Source organism: Nothoprocta perdicaria, unplaced genomic scaffold, assembly GCF_003342845.1.
Source record: "Nothoprocta perdicaria isolate Ctin4 unplaced genomic scaffold, notPer1 scaffold_8, whole genome shotgun sequence".
Taxonomy (NCBI): domain Eukaryota; kingdom Metazoa; phylum Chordata; class Aves; order Tinamiformes; family Tinamidae; genus Nothoprocta; species Nothoprocta perdicaria.
The window spans coordinates 8933062-8948838 of record NW_020456087.1 but is presented as its reverse complement, the minus strand read 5'-3'; the positions used below and the strand labels follow the sequence as shown (position 1 = coordinate 8948838).

The 15777-nt window shown below is 47.7% G+C and overlaps 1 protein-coding gene across 2 annotated transcripts in view; it reads left to right on the top strand.

Moving 5' to 3' along the window:
* AREL1 (apoptosis resistant E3 ubiquitin protein ligase 1) overlaps nucleotides 1-10883 on the top strand; it is an 18703-nt gene extending 7820 nt beyond the window's left edge. For both annotated transcript variants that reach the window (XM_026051775.1, XM_026051774.1), the window contains exons 8-20: nucleotides 260-507; nucleotides 1373-1450; nucleotides 1936-2077; nucleotides 2477-2598; nucleotides 4326-4401; nucleotides 5411-5520; nucleotides 6017-6196; nucleotides 6351-6476; nucleotides 6656-6785; nucleotides 6875-6933; nucleotides 7124-7213; nucleotides 7667-7842; nucleotides 8041-10883. In XM_026051775.1, the coding sequence (XP_025907560.1) occupies nucleotides 260-507; nucleotides 1373-1450; nucleotides 1936-2077; nucleotides 2477-2598; nucleotides 4326-4401; nucleotides 5411-5520; nucleotides 6017-6196; nucleotides 6351-6476; nucleotides 6656-6785; nucleotides 6875-6933; nucleotides 7124-7213; nucleotides 7667-7842; nucleotides 8041-8143 (1640 nt within the window). In that variant the 3' untranslated portion in view covers nucleotides 8144-10883. The remainder of the gene's footprint in view (nucleotides 1-259; nucleotides 508-1372; nucleotides 1451-1935; nucleotides 2078-2476; nucleotides 2599-4325; nucleotides 4402-5410; nucleotides 5521-6016; nucleotides 6197-6350; nucleotides 6477-6655; nucleotides 6786-6874; nucleotides 6934-7123; nucleotides 7214-7666; nucleotides 7843-8040) is intronic.
* Nucleotides 10884-15777: the final 4894 nt, after the last annotated feature.

The following is a 15777-nucleotide window of genomic DNA, read 5'->3' as shown; positions in this document are numbered from 1 at the left end:
CCCCCCCCCCCCCTTTTTTTTTTCTTTTCTCTCCTTGAGCCATCTATTTTCTGAAGCCAGGACAGAGAAACTAGTGTCTTGAAATCTTTGCATTCGTACTTCTGTGCTCTCTTTAGAGATTCATTTGACCATGTTTTCTTTTGGWTAGATAGGGTTTTTAAAATCTAATTTAGTCATTGTCTGTAGTTTCTTTGTTTTTTGGTCCTTGCTTTTGAATTAAGTTGGCTGCACAGGACTTTTCAGTGTCCCTTTCCTACAGAGAATGAGAAGAACATCGTGGAACGCAACGTGTCCACCTCGGGGGTCAGCATCTACTTTGAAGCCTACCTTTACAATGCCTCCAGTTACACCAACACGCAGTGGCACCTCCCGCCCACGCACCTGAGCTCCTCCCAGCGCCGCCCTTCAACCGCCACTGAGGATGAGGATGAAGATTCTCCCTCTGACAGCCAAACTCCCGAGAAAGTGAAGAAACCTAAAAAAGTCTACTGCTACGTGTCACCCAAGGTAAGGAGCACTAAGTTATCACCCTTGGACGTGTCCAAATACACTGCAAATGTACAGCTTCCTTGTTTGCTTTGTCTAACCCAGATTTAGATGCTTCAGATTTGGCTGAAGAGAGTGTGACAGGCAGAATGCTGCTGTGCTATTAGTTCCTTAAGATTCTGCTGTTCATATTTGCTTACTCTCTGTGGAAATTCTGCTGATCGTACTTCCCAGCATTGCAGATATAACAGGCTTGTGCAGAAAATGATGTTCTGTTTTGTTTAAGGATGCTTAAATCTGGTCTTAGAAGGCTGCTGGGAAACAGCAGTTCCACAGTTGGTAGGTGTCTGTTCTGGCCGAAATACCGTGAACACCAACATTTCCACAAATCTTCCATATTTAGCGATTGCAGGTGTTTTTTAAAAATTGCTTGAAATAATTGTTCTGAAAATCAGGAAGTAATAGCAATAGATCTGATAGGTGAAGGGTGATTTTTTTTTAATCTTTTTCCAGAGCCTTTTGCTAATGCATTAAAATCTTGTTCTGAATCCAGCTTCTCAAGTGTGGTTAGTCTACCCTCCAGTGGGACTAGAAGTGTTTTACTGATCACCATGGCTTACTGCTGTATTGTCTATAACACTGGTATCCCACCTGCATCACAAATGTGTGCAGTAAATCTTACTGAGAAGTTGTTTAGGGCTCTGTATACACTGTTGCTCCCTTTCAAGGTTTTTATGTATCATGCCAGAGGAATATGCCACACAAATTAGCAGAAACTTGCCCYGGGGTTGGAAGGGGAGGGTCTGTTTAGTGGGTTTATTTCAGGGAAATACTTGAAATCTGTATAYGTGACCTTCAACATTTTCTTTTTCCTGTGATTATTCAGCAATTCTCAGTGAAAGAGTTCTATTTGAAGATAATTCCTTGGCGTCTTTTCACCTTTAGAGTGTGTCCTGGCACGAAGGTGAGTCTGTGTACAGCTACCATTGCTCCTGCCCTGTTGTGGACTGGTGGTCCTTGTGAATAAGTCTCCTCTTTAGGGTTTATACTCACTAAGTGACTTGCTGCTGTGTATGATCCAGACTCTGGAATTCCCTCTTAGTGCCTAAATTCTGCTAAGATGTATGAGAAGGAATGGGCTGTGTCACCCCTTCTTGTCATTTTTTTTTTTCCCGCCAATCTTAGGTATAAATCTTGATTCCTTTCGCATTTCTTCTGTTTTCCCCGTATCCCTGCTGTGACTGTCCCCTCTGAAGACCCCAGCCTAGGAGCAGTGTTGGAGGCAGCCTGCCAGCTGGGGTTCACGTGCTTAAAGCAGTGTTACTGTTAACTGCATTGCATGGGTGGGCAGAGGAAGTCTGAGAGCTCAGGTGGTGTTGCTCTGTCTACTGAACATGCTGTGCCTTTTGCATGATGGATTTTCCCTTTCTCGCATCTTTTTGCTGCTAGTTCTCATACCTTGGTCCTGACCCTGTGCACAAGCTTCTGACACTGGTGGTGGATGATGGGATCCAGCCCCCTGTGGAGCTCAGCTGCAAGGAAAGGAACATCTTGGCAGCCACTTTCATTCGCTCTCTGCATAAAAACATAGGTAAAGAGGCTGGGAGCTGGGTGCAGTAATCAGGATCTTAGCACTCAAGTGTTCTTTTCCCTTATGAATGAAGATTGTCAGCGCTGAATGWTCTCTGAGAACTCTAATTCTTGCAGTTCATGTTTTACTCCTGAGGGCACTTTCAGTGAATGCATTTCATAATGGTAGCGATTCCTTTTTGGCCTGACTTTGCTGTTGCTAACTTTGAAAGCAGCCCGTGAGCAGCTGAATGTCTGCAAAACTCACCACAGCTGCCTTGAGGGTTCTGTCTCCAAACCTGCTGCAACCACCTCATGCTTGCATGATAACGCTGAGCTGTGCAGTTAGCCTTAGAAATGCCCCCCTAGACATTTGGGGTGTGGGCARCTGAGGCCTCACCCCGACCGTCCCTGTTCTCAGGAGGCTCGGAGACCTTCCAGGACAAGGTGAACTTCTTCCAGCGGGAGCTGCGCCAGGTGCACATGAAGAGGCCTCACTCGAAGGTCACGCTCAAGGTCAGCCGCCACTGCCTGCTGGAGTCGGTGAGTGCAGGGCTCGCGTCACCCCAGGCCAGGGCTGCTTCCCTTCCTTTTCTGTGCCGTGCCTAAGAAATCCAGACTGACCCGGGCTAAGGTGGCTGTGCTGAGAGTGTCTCATTTTGTTTCGAGGCAGCCTTGAAACAGGAAGAAGAGGAAAAAAAGTCCCAAGGTAGCGCTTCTGTGCTCAGGCCTGGCGCTGCCCTTACCTGTGGGATGCTCTGTTTGTTTTCTACAGATAGTAAGATCAGGTCTGTCTGTAAGTAATTAGGAAGCTTTGGCTCTTTCACGTTGTTTGTGCAACGCTTCAGAGAGTAAAGGAATCTCAGAGAGGTGCCTGTGCTACATGCTTGCATAACCTATACAAGTAGAAATTCTCTGGCTAGAGAAGTTCCTGTCCCCACTTTACATGGGGACATGAGGCCCAGAGAGAGACTTTATCTCTCAGGACTAAGTTTGGGATTGGAACCTAGAGTTCTCAAGTTTCTCTCTACTCTCTTCACTACAAAGCTGAGTTGAACTCTCATATTCTATAATACTAAGCTCTGTGCACTAAACTCTTGCACTGAACCATTGCGACAAGCCCATCTGTGCCATAATAAAATAACTCTGTAGGGCTTTGGAGTTGTCTTCCCTGGAGCTGACCTGAGCTGACATGTTTCCTAAACCAAACTTAAGAAAAAGACACTCATAATACAGCTCTCATTTGATGTTCTAAATACTGCATGCACAGAACAGGCAATGTCCTGAGTTATTGTTTCCACATGTCTCATAATAGAATTGTTATAAAGATGGAAAAGAACATTTCTGGGGGAGGCAGAAGAGACTGGAGACTGGCTAGGATTTTCCTTGATTTACACTTAGTAAATCTGTATTCTGGAATATTTCCTGCACGTACAAAATTACACTGTTTACAAGATTTTGTTTCAGTTAATAGCTTGTTACAAAATGACTTCACATGTGACAGTATTTCCGTGACTTGTTTTTCTTGGCATTTTGGAAATTGATGCACTGTCGTTAGCACTGGTGTTAAACCATGGTAAGATGAAATAAATTGAGTGCTAAATTAATAAATGTAAGCATTAGTTTACAAGATTGATAGATGCAATGAATGTGACTAGGGTGTTTAGCATGAAGGAGTGACTAGCGTGATGTTCCAATTTATCTGAAGATCAGCTAGTCAAAGCTAACTGTTTTCTTTAGGAATTCTGTGTTGCTTTTGCTTTTTTCTTTAACTGGAATCCAGAATCAGGACAGAAATAGCTTTGGTTTGGATTTTTTTTTCTTTGTTGTTTTGTTTTTCATCGTGACTTGCTTTAAGTATGAACTGGGTGAATCAGGTTATTTTCTGATGTTCTCTGAAAGAGCATTTCCTTTTTCAAATCTGCCTTGTGATTTGATACTGCTTTACAAAAATTGCTCCTACCACAGGCATTTTAATACTGTAAACAGTATTGCACTGTAACTTTGAGAGGGATACATCTGAGCTGTTGTTAAACCACATGCTGGTTTTTTAAGATAAACTGTTTTTATGTGAATCGTGTTTTCTATTTCTTTTAATAGAAAATGAGAAATTGGCTTTGGTGGCTTTAGAGAAGTAAAACTTGGACTCTAGGATTTCCTAATTCAGATTTGTKTTGCTTAAATTGTCCAACCACATGTGCAGGTTTTCATGCTAGTTCCTGGGTGCCAAGCAGTAATAACTGTTGCTACTTTTTTTTCTTTTTTTGAAGTCTCTCAAAGCAACGCGGAATTTTTCCGTTTCTGACTGGAGCAAAAACTTTGAAGTGATTTTTCAGGATGAAGAAGGTGAGTTAACATTTCTTGGGAGTATGTTTGGGAAGGGAGAAAAAAGGATGGTGGAGTTGTCTGATAGCCTGAAATTGTTGCTTTTTGTGGTGGTACCTCAGTGGTACCTCAGTGAGTGGTACCTCAGTCCACTGTGGCTTCCAGCCTTGTCATTTTCTCTCACGTGCTAATAAATGCCAATAAATTATCCGTCTGGTGTTATTCTGTCTCACCTTATGTGAAGACCTGAGGCCCAGGAAAGAGAAATCAATCAGTGCTATATTTGAAAGCAGAACCTAGAGTTCTTGAGTCTACATGCTGTTTATTTTGCTACAAAGCCATTCTGCCTTGGTGTCTAYCTGGTTCTCCCCCAAACCACCTGTAACTGGTGGTTAAGGGTGCTACTTGCTAAAGAGAGGGTGAATATTGTGAAGAGGGAGGTTTGGCAAATTCTTTGTGTAGTGACACTTATTTTAGGAGCGTAGCTACACAAGTTAGGCTCATAGGAACTGCACAAAAACAAGGCTAACTCAGCCTTGTTTTTAGAATCTGAGCATGAAACCATAGATCATGTGAGAGAATAAAATATCCTGCTGGTGGCAAGAATGTGACACAAAGGTACTTAGAGGAAAATGAATTAGGCAAATGTTTCTGCCTGTTTACTTTACAGATAGCTTAACAGTAGGAAGAATTTTTGGAATTGAAACGGAAACAATAGTTCTTTGCCTAAGAGTTTGTTTTTCTGATATCCCTGGCCAAGATTGGGGCTGCTCACGTCTGGTTGTTGTTGGATCTGAACCACAGCTGAGCTGTGCCAGGATGATATTTCCTTGAAGTGCCAAGAGACTTGGCAGAAGGGTGCCCAGTCCTGGCAAAGGGGCTGGCTGCAGTGTTTGCATTCCTTCAGGGGAAGCAAACTCCTTAAATAAAAAGCAAATACTGATTTAAGTAGTGCTGATCTAGGCAAGGACTGGAGAATACTGAGCCCTAGTTGTGACCCATGTATGACCATGCTTGCTTTACCTTGTAGCTCTGGACTGGGGAGGTCCACGCAGAGAGTGGTTTGAGCTCATCTGTAAGGCGTTGTTTGATACCACCAACCAACTCTTCACCCGTTTTAGTGATAACAACCAGGCCCTGGTGAGTCTGCAGTTTCCTGTGCTGGTTGGGCAAAACGGGGTGTGTTGGCATGCACTGGCCAACTGGAAAATTCATTGGGAAGTTTGCAACCTTGCCCCTGCTTTAGCAGGTCTTCCCGATCCTCCAGGTGTCTTTCTCAAAGCTTTGTAGGATCATCTTACCCTCCTGAAACGCCAGAGCATTAGCTGCCTGAACAGGGCAGCCAGTTAGCCAGCAGGTTGGACTTCTGAGTAAGGAAGGTGGCATCAGGGTCTTTGTTAGGGCCTGAATCTTTTCTAATACATTTCTTCCCTCACAAGTTCTGGCCTGTGCGTGTGAAGCAATTTTTCTATTCTTCCTAGGCAGGCTCAAGCATTCCCTTTCTGCTGTTTGGCTCTGAAAATACCACTCCAGAGCTCCTTGGGCAGTGTGAGAAATGTAGCACCTTGAGCTGATGCTCTACGTGCCGCTGTGCCAGCCTTGCCTGGTACCTGGATATTTTAATTCCTTTCCGCAGGTTCATCCGAACCCGGGGCGTCCCCCGCATTTACGGCTGAAAGTCTACGAGTTTGCCGGGCGCCTGGTGGGCAAGTGTCTCTACGAGTCGTCCCTGGGCGGTGCCTACAAGCAGCTGGTGCGAGCCCGGTTCACCCGCTCCTTCCTGGCCCAGATCATCGGGCTGCGCATGCACTACAAGGTGAAGGTTCCTCACCCTGTGAGAGCCCCTCTTGGGTTGTGGGGAGAGGCCAAATGCCGCTGTAGTAGAAACAGATCCAGAATCCTGGTTAGCCATGGTCATTAATTTATTTTTTTTCTTTCTGCCCCATACACCCTTGCCTTTTTTTTCTCAGTATTTTGAAACAGATGACCCAGAATTCTATAAATCCAAGGTCTGTTTCATACTGAACAACGACGTGAGTGAGATGGATCTGGTCTTTGCTGAAGAGAAGTACAGCAAAACAGGACAGCTGGAGAAGGTGAGGGAGATGTTCTGCAACTGGGAGAGTGTAACCTCTCCTGCCCGGGAACYCCTTCCACCTGTGGCCCACAAGAGGGAGCTTATTCCGTACAGTAGCAAGGAGGGTCCATTCCAGTAGGGAGTTTGTTTGGGAGATACTACTTTTCCTGCTCATGCCAAGTAATATCCTCCTTTCAGGTGGTTGAACTTGTGGCCGGAGGGGCTCAGGTGCCTGTAAGCAACGAAAATAAAATCTTGTATCTGAACCTGCTCGCGCAGTACAGGCTGGCTAACCAGGTTAGAGAGGAAGTGGAGCACTTCCTGAAAGGTAACGTGCCGGGCACCCCGCTCCTCTCGCCTTTCCCTGCTGGGGGCTCGTGCTCCAGCACCCTCATCTCTTCTCCTCCTCTCTGCCAGGTCTCAATGAGCTGGTTCCTGAGAACCTCCTCGCTATCTTCGATGAGAATGAGCTAGAGGTAATTGCTGCCTTCCTTAGCATCCCTGCCTGTGCTTACTGTCCTCGCTGAGAACTAAAGAGCTCGTTGGATTGGGAATAAAGCCAGATTGTTCCTTCTTTAACCACTTTAAACATTTGTTAGCTTAACAGTAGCTGTCTCTGTGTTTCACGGGGTTCTGACCTTCTTACTGCAGTCCCTTGCCTTTCAGTTGCTTATGTGTGGCACTGGGGACATCAGTGTCTGCGACTTCAAGGCGCATGCTGTAGTGGTAGGAGGATCTTGGCATTTTCGTGAGAAGGTAAGTGAAAGRGTTGCCTCCTGCTGCTTGCAGCAATCAGCCTTACTACAGCAGTGTTCTGTTTAAGACAAGACAACAAAACTCTCATTAAGAATAGTTCAGAGGGCAATTGAGAGGAGTTGGTGGAAGTTATGCTACTATACCAATATGTTGATATGCTGGGCGATATGCTTATCTCTAAAGGATGCTTTAAGATGATGAAYGCAACCCCAACTGAGATGGAGTACTGGGAGTTAAGTACTGTGGTAGACACTGCTAAGGTAGTAGCCTAAATTTTTACCCTGTGATTGTTCCCATCCCCGCTTTTCACAGTGGCATGGGATTAGAAGGGGGGGCACCTGGGACTGTAGTCAGATTCATTGAGAAACATAATGGAAATTACCTGAGATGAAAACAGGTTGGAGAACAAGTTTGTTGATCTGACCTGGCTTTGCCTTTCATGTTTTTGAGCAGGTCATGAGGTGGTTTTGGACTGTGGTCTCCAGTTTCACGCAGGAGGAGCTGGCCAGGCTCCTGCAGTTCACAACTGGTTCCTCCCAGCTGCCCCCGGGAGGCTTTGCTGCGCTCTGTCCATCCTTCCAGATCATCGCGGCGCCCACCCACAGCACGCTGCCGACAGCCCACACCTGGTAAGTACCCCGGGCTGGAGGAGCTCTCTGCCTTCTGCTGTGGGAAGCCACCACGAGCTGTTTGTGGTGAGTTAGAAGTGTGTAAAATGTAGTGTGTGTGTGTGTGTGTGTGTCTCTTGTCAGCCTGTTTTGCAAGCAGCTGATGGGGATGGTTTAACAGATCTAGTCTATACGGAATTTTTCTTTTCTGTCTTGCAGTTTTAACCAGTTGTGCCTCCCAACTTACAACTCCTATGAAGAAGTGCATAAGATGCTGCAGCTGGCCATCAGCGAGGGTTGTGAGGGCTTTGGCATGCTGTGAATTTCCCCTTTCCAGGAGTCTACCCAGCCTCCTGGCTCCCCATGGCCAGGCCCAGGTTCAATCTGCTGCTACTTCTCTTTCCCTTCGCATGGGCAATGGAGGTGGAGCACAGACTCCATGTAAAGGAATCTGTCATCCAGAAGATATCATGTGGCCTTTCCCTATCCACAGTATGTCACCAAGAGCTCATTTTTTTTCCTTTCCCTCATTCTCCTTTTGGTTCAGTGTGGAACAGGAAGAGCACTGCGGTGCATCCATCAGGAAGGTATTGCACTGGATTTCCCTGCACCTTGAACACTCTTCCTATCATGAGAAGATGAAGCCCATGAGCAGAAGTCGCACTGAGGTGCAGAAGATCTGCTGAGCTGCCTTTATTCTGGCTGTCTGGGAGGAAGGGGGAAGAGCAGCTTGGAGGGCTGCTGGAAACCTGGCTTGTGAGAAGCCTTAGTAATTTTCCATGCTTTGGCTCAGGTGCCCCTGTGATGCTCCCCAAGAGCTCACCTCACTCAGTGGCTCATGAGAGGTACAGAGCTGTCCTTCCTTTCAGCACCTGGGTTTCTGGTTTTCCTGCATCTTGCTCTGGATGTTGCTTTCTGTTGCCTCTGCCAGAGGTCCAAAATGGTCAGCACCTCCTGGAGGAAGTAACCCAGAGGGGACAACAGTCTCGTGAGAGCACAAGTGCTGGCCCTGACAGTGATTCTGTACTACCTCCACCAGGGTCTGGCCGCAGCAGCACCCTTCTCCAGCAGCAGCTGGCCATGAGCCTCTGCAATGAACTGGAAGAAGAATTTCTCCTCCACTGAATGTTTCTGACAGCGAAGTTATGACGTTGCACAGGAAGCTGTCCCATGCCCTGCCTTCCTTTCCCTTCCTCAGGAGAGAGGGGATGGGCACGCATGCGATCCCTCAGTGCTGAGCACCCAAGCCTGTCCCACGTTCACCTTCAGGGTATGTAGTAACAGTGGTAGGTCTGTGAGCAGCTACAGCGTGTGCTGGGCTTGTCTTGGTGCAGAAGTGCACACGGGGTAATGGTTCTGGGCAGAACATGGTACCTCCGCCCTGGCATCCCACAGGGTCTCGGCTTCTACCTCTGTCATGCGGTAGCCTTCTCTTTTCTACTGCATTTCAGGCAGTTCCAGAGGGATGTTGGTGCCTGGAGAGCAACTGGCTTCCTCTCCTCTCAGTCCTCCTCCCTTCTCTTTCTCACACGCTCCTTTCTYGCTGTTCCATTCAGTGCTGCTGGCTTTGAGGCACAAAGTGCTCACTAGAACTTCACCCACAGTGAATCCTGCCCGGGTAGTGCTTCCCACTGTGGCTTGGCCTGTGGGGAGCAGCGTGGACAAACCAGAATGAGAAGTAAGCTTTTGATCGGGGCGTGTTATTGCTGGCAGTCTGGTCAGGCCTTCCCAAGGATATAAAGGGAAGGGGAGTCTGGGAATCTTGAAGGGTTTGGTAATGCAAAGTCCAAGGAGAGCTTTAGGTTTTCAGCAGCCCCAGAAGCCAAAGAGCTGTTGGTAGCTGACAAGCATGAGAAACCTGCGTTGCTGCTGCCATATTGGCAACATAAATTTTTCCTGGATTACACAGGTACATTTYTTTTTTCCAGAATGGGGTCTCAAGCTGGCATCTCTGAGCTAATTTAACACAATGTTAGATAAAAAACTGCATCCTCCTCTTTGGTCCGTTTTTCTTCYGCTGTTGAGCTCTTCTAGGCAGACTGCTGCACAGTGCAGATTTAAGATGACTGTGTGTTCTTTTTTAATACAGCCTAGCTGAATTGACTAGGAATTTGGGGAAGCATTCTACATCTAGAAAATCTCTTTATGAAGGCAGCATCTTAGCTATTCTTGGGCTATGTGTATCACCTCTGTACAGAAACAACAAGCCATTATGGTGCCAAAAAGCAGCCAGCTGAGATTGCTCAGGGGGATTTTTTTAGCCTGGTGAATTCCTTCCCTGTTGGGCACCGAGGTGCTGGGAGGCTGTCAGCTCGAGAGCTGCCACAGTTGCGCTCTGACAGTTCACTGCAGCAGTGGCTGTGCTCTCAGTTTTTGAGCGTGGGCTCCTTTCTGTGAAGTCCCAGCCTCGTTGGGGTGAAGAGCGTGGGACCATTTTCCTCACGCTAGGGATGGCCGGGGCGGCCAGCACAGTTGCAGCTCCCGTGCTGSCCGTGCCACCACGCCGTGCCGCCTCGGCGCAGCGAGGGGAGACGGTGGCGGGGCCCGAGCTCTGCCCCGTGCGAGGTGTCCCTTGGTGCTGCTCCCTGGTGCAGCCGCCTCCTGTGGCGTTACCTGGCGAGGACGTTTCCAGCCCCGCGGCAGCCTCAGCCGATGACATCTTCCTCAGGAATCTTCTCCCCTCTTCCTTTGAGCTGGACTGTTTTTGGGCAAAGTAAGTGGGTGATGGACAAACTTCCTTTACTTGAAAGAGCTCCTACATGCTTTACASCATGCTGCAGACAGCAGCTGCCACCCCACTCCTCAGCAGCTACAGAGATGCCAAGGATTTTCTTTGGAACACAAGCACAGTCGGAATTGTGATGGATGCTCTCAAAGAAACCCATCTGTATTTTTTTTCCACAAGCCTGTAGCTGGTCCCGTGTTCCTGGACTCTATCACACCATTTCTAAACTTGTGTCTAGCTCTGTACCTTCTGCAGCGTGTTAGCTCTTTGTGCTGCCCTTAGGCCGGTAGCGGGGATGCGCTGTGGTCGCCTGTACTGTATGTTTCTTCTGGCAGAAGCTTGTTTCTTTTTTTTTTTTTTTTTNTTTTTTTTTTTTTTTTTTTATTTTTATTGATCCTTTATTCCCACTTGATGGAGGCACTTCTGCAGAAAGCTTTGGGTTCCTGTTACCGTCTCAGGCAGGTTCCATGTTTCCTGAAGCTGCTCCAAGGTGCAAATGGGCTCGTCCTGCCTCTGTGGGCCACGTTGCATGCTCTCAGAAACCAGGAGCTGGGGATGGCTCAGGTCAGATCTGAGCTCCCTCTGGTGAATTCCTGTCAGAATTCAGCCGGAATTTGGAAGTCTGTGGTCGTAGTAGCTGATTTTGTAAATAGTTTGTATAATAAATAAAATATTTAAAAAATGCTGCCTTCTTGGCTCAGAATTCTTGGGGGCAGCTGTAAGGAGCTGGTGGTGCCGTGAGTGGGCAAGGGGCCTCGTGGAGCTGGCAAGGGGCAAGGGCCGTCCTGTGGCCGCTCCGGGCGCCTGGGGCACCCCTTGGGAAGCAGGAGGGTCTCTGCTGGGGCTCGCAGCCCCTGAGAACATTTTGTGAATTTTGTGAGCGTTTTTGCTGGAAAAGGGGCAAGTTCTCTTTAACAGGTTASCTTTTACAAGCCTGTTTTCTACATGAATAATGCGCTGGGTGCAATAACTTTTTTAATACTGCTGTGTGATGCCTGTGTCTTAGTTTGAGCTGCAGGTGTTGGTACTGCTTGTGCTCAGCAGTATCGTCAGGAGGGGCGGGTGAAGCCCGAAGAGGGGCTTTGGAAACCTTTCTGGCTGTGAAATTGTACGAGGCTGGACACAAGGTACCTGCAAGTTCCTGCTGAAACCCCCAAGTAAGTAGTTATGAACTGACAGCTGGTTGCCATCAAGGGCAGTATCAAATTGCTGCGATTCTCTGAGCTGTTCCTAGCTCTGATGAAAAGCTCTGAATTTATCACTRGTTTTCCTTGGACTTTTTTGACTTTTTGTTTCCCTTTGTGGCTTAAGAATTAAAATACTACGTTCTAAGCTTGAAAACGAGTTTGGAACATGTTTTTATGTCTGTTAGCGTTGCTGCCTGGAAAGCTGTGCAAGCGTTGTGTKTCCTGGGCTGTGCAAAGATTGAGGCCCTCTTCAGTCCTTGTAGCAGTGGCTCTTTGTGCGTGTCCCGCTGTGCGAGGAGGCAGCTGCTGTGGTGCATTATGAAATCAGCATCCTGCCTTGCTTCTCGCTTTCACGCTGTGAATGCTGGCCGAAGAAGAGAGTGAATGGTTTATGTGAATCCCAGGGATCACCTCGGTGGCCMTGTGCTGGGTTGTAATATTTGGAAGCTGGTTCAGTGGAGACACAGGTCGGATGAAGAGTAGTGGGTGCTGCAACATGTCCAGAGCCTCAAGTCTCAAGGTCCCCTGGAAATCTTGGAGACTGCAAGCCCAGAGCTGAGGTCAGGGCATTAAAAGCTGGATGACTTTCTGCAGAGCTGGCATGAGCAGAACGATGCGGAGGAATTGCTACCCCCTCATGATACCAATCACGTGGACGTGTTTTGACATGCCACGAGCAGTATTCGTGGGAAGGGGTCCAGGCGAAGGCCGGAGCTTTCAGAAACACTATCAGTTTGGGTGTGCAAGAGGGCTCAGCCTGGTGAATTATTTTAGCACGGAGTCAGTTCTAAAGCTTTTGCCCCTCTTTGCAGGACGTCTGGTGCCATCTGGCTGCCCTGCTCTCTGTCCCCTGCGCTGCTCCCCGCGATGCTTTGGAGACGCAGTGACCCGCTGCTGGCTTCACAGCCTCTGCTTCTCCTGGTGCCCGTGTCTGCGGGGGCTCGGGCTGGAGGGAGGAATGGTGCCAATTCCTTAYGTACTGCAATCCTTCCTGCCCCAACCTGAGGCTTCAGCAACAGCAGGTTGCAGCCTCGCGTCGTGGGGTCGGCCGCTGCACACACAGGCGTTTGCCCTGAGCTGTTTCAAGGTAGTTGTGCTGTTTGGGGAACTGGATTTTTGGCACAGTCAGTTCCTCTGCTAAGCTTTCTGTTTGTGCAGACCTACTGAGAAGAGTGTCTTCAGAAAGCTGGAGTGCAGCATTCGGGAAAATGACGCTTTATTTGGATAAGTTTTCTTCGCRCTTTCATAATGTTATGTCTGGGTTGGTCAGTTGAACTAGTGACTGTTCCCCTAGTGAACTTTCTAGGTTTTGTATGATTTTGTATGATTTTGATGTCTGTTACCATCTCGTGTCCTAGTGAGCTGGCACGTGAGAGCAAAAAAAAAGTTAGATGATTATGAGAACTATAAAAGGAAACCAGTTATGGATACAGTGAAGTCCCCCAGAACCTTAGCCAGCTTTGGCACCTGCACCTTGCAGTGCAGAATCTGAGACTCTAAAATCTTGTGTGTGTGTGTGCGTGTGTGGTTGTTTTGTTGTTTTGTTTTTTATTGAGTGCGTGAGAAACCTTAATCTCATGCTTCTGAGAGCATGAAACTTGATTGTAGGAGGGAGGTGTTACTGCTTGGACTTGTTCATTTTTAGATTTAATTTACTATAACTTTTTTTTAGCAGTAAAACAAAACAGCTGTAGCTGAAGCTCACCCAAAATTTCTCGTCAGTCTTTTCCAGCTGCCCTTCTGCAGGGATGCTGTGCTCCAAAGCGAGTTGGGCCGTGGGCAATTGCGCACCGAGCTGGAAGTGGGGAGTGAGGCCGAGGGCCAAGCTGCTCTTGGTATAAAGCTACGATGAATGCAGACCAGGGAAGTGAGCTCCTCCACCAGATGAGGGATACAGAAACTGGAATTGGCCTAATGTYGCTCCAGGCTTATGAAGGCCAGAGTAGGATTGGGTGGGTTTTGCAAGGAGTGACTGCAGTGGCCAAAAGCAAATTCTTCCCTCCCTCTTGAGGCAGTTTTCTGATAAGCTGTGAGAATAGTGTTGGCCCTTACCCATCCCTTAATTTCAGGGATTTATGCTAACATAATGCTGAAGTTCTGTCAACTGATGCAATTTTATGAGTAATCTTAAAAATCTCATCTCTTACCAGAATGAATGGCTGCTTAGGGCTTTCTCGTGCTTCTGTAGCTGAAGTGTGAGGTTGCCTCAAGATGAGATAGTGCCACTTACTGCAGTGATGAAGAAACACAAGGAAATATAGTTCTCTACAGTCGCTTTGGAGTATGAGGAAAGCAGCTCTAGGGGTTTCAGCTTTGTCTGGAGAAGTGGTTTGCTGCTTAGAGTTATCTCAGATTTGTGGAGGTCTCAGATTCAGGCTCCTACTTGGAAAACTGGCAGGCTCTTTTCCCTCATCTATGGAATTAAAGCAGTCAGCAATAGTGCATGACCTTCCCTCTCCTAGGCCCTTCCAATCTTTGGGAGCAATGCGTAATGCTCTGGTAGCAACTGTAGTAACTGTTAAAGCTAAAAGTAATGGTACAAAAAGGTCTTCTTGGGGTCTTCAGATAAGACACTGAGCTGTTGCCTGTGCTGCGTTTCCTCACCTGTTGACACCGGCTCCCTGGATGGGGGACTTGTTGGCCAGCTCTGTCCTCCTTCCTCTTATTCCCCTTTTCCTGTTCGTCCTTTGTCCTCTGCCTGTGGTGCCTCCCCCACCTTGAAGAGGTGACAGGGCCTCTTTGTTTGGAGGTTGCATAGCTGCTTGTACAAAGAACTTCTCTGTCAAGACGTGGGCTCCTACTGCTGTGTCGTTAATACTGTTAACAATAGAGGACCTAGCATAGGTGACCCCATGGCTGGCAAGTGCCTGGGAAATGCTGGATATTCTGATAATGAATCTCATTTTAGAGGATGTCYCTGTCCTGGTGCCTCGTTCTGTGGCACTCCCTGTCTTAGCTCTGTGCTCTGAGGTGACACCGTACAACAACCCTGTGCCCRGCGCCGTGTCCGGCCTCAGGGATGCCCAGGGTGACCAGCGTGGGGAGATGGTGATGTGGCTGCTGACAGGAGCTAACTGTGGCCGTGTGGCCACCAGAGGGGGACCGTCATTCAACGGGAGCCGCTCCGGAGCGAGGGCGGCCAACTTCAGCGCTCTCAAACCCTGAAGGTTGGGTTTCTGTTTGGTGTTTTCCTCAACAGAGTTCTTCATCTAGCAGGTGGGTTGGCTGGCAGATTTTCCTGCCATGCTTCTAAACCCCAAATTGAGGCATGTGGGAAGTGAGCATGTAGGAAGCATCCCCTGGTTCAGCACAAGTCACAGAATCAGAATGGTTGGAAGGGCCCTCTAGAGATCATCTAGTCCAACCCTCCTGCTCAAGCAGGGACACCCAGAGCATTTGGCAAGTCCTTGTTGCATCTCTCCCTCTTCCCCTTTTGTTTCCCAACAGACAGTTAAAATGCATGAAAGGAARCTGGGTTTAAATAAGTAACGTTAACCCACAGACCTTTCTCGGGAGAGTTGGGACAAATAGGTGAGTAATCATGATGTGTTCACTTTGAGCAATGAGCATTAACACTAACCAAATTAGAAATATTCCCTCAGGTTTTGAGACACGGGTTATTCATCAGTTTGAAGGAGAAGAGGGAGTTTTAATGCATGGAGCAGGAAAGTATAATTGAGCACATAAGCAAAGCTAATATTTTCTCTTTAGGGCTCCTGATTAAATGAGTTTTTCTGCTAACTGTACCACCACTTACCTTTCCAGAGAGCCTGGGGAAGTGGAAACTGGCATGGGCCTGAAGAAGCTGGAGGAGGAGATGACCGGAGCAGTGTGGTTTCAGGGAAGGAGGGAATGTAGCAGCTTGTTACAACTCGGAGAGGGCAACTCCTCTGAGTTGGACCCTGCACAGACTCTGCCTGCCTTGGACCCTCTCTGCCCTTGAATGATTTTTTGAATGGAGCAGACTTGACCCAGTTTATCTCACATTTTTCAGTGAGCAGCTTCAGTGTCCCATGGCTTGGGAAGGCTTCTTAGGACCGACTT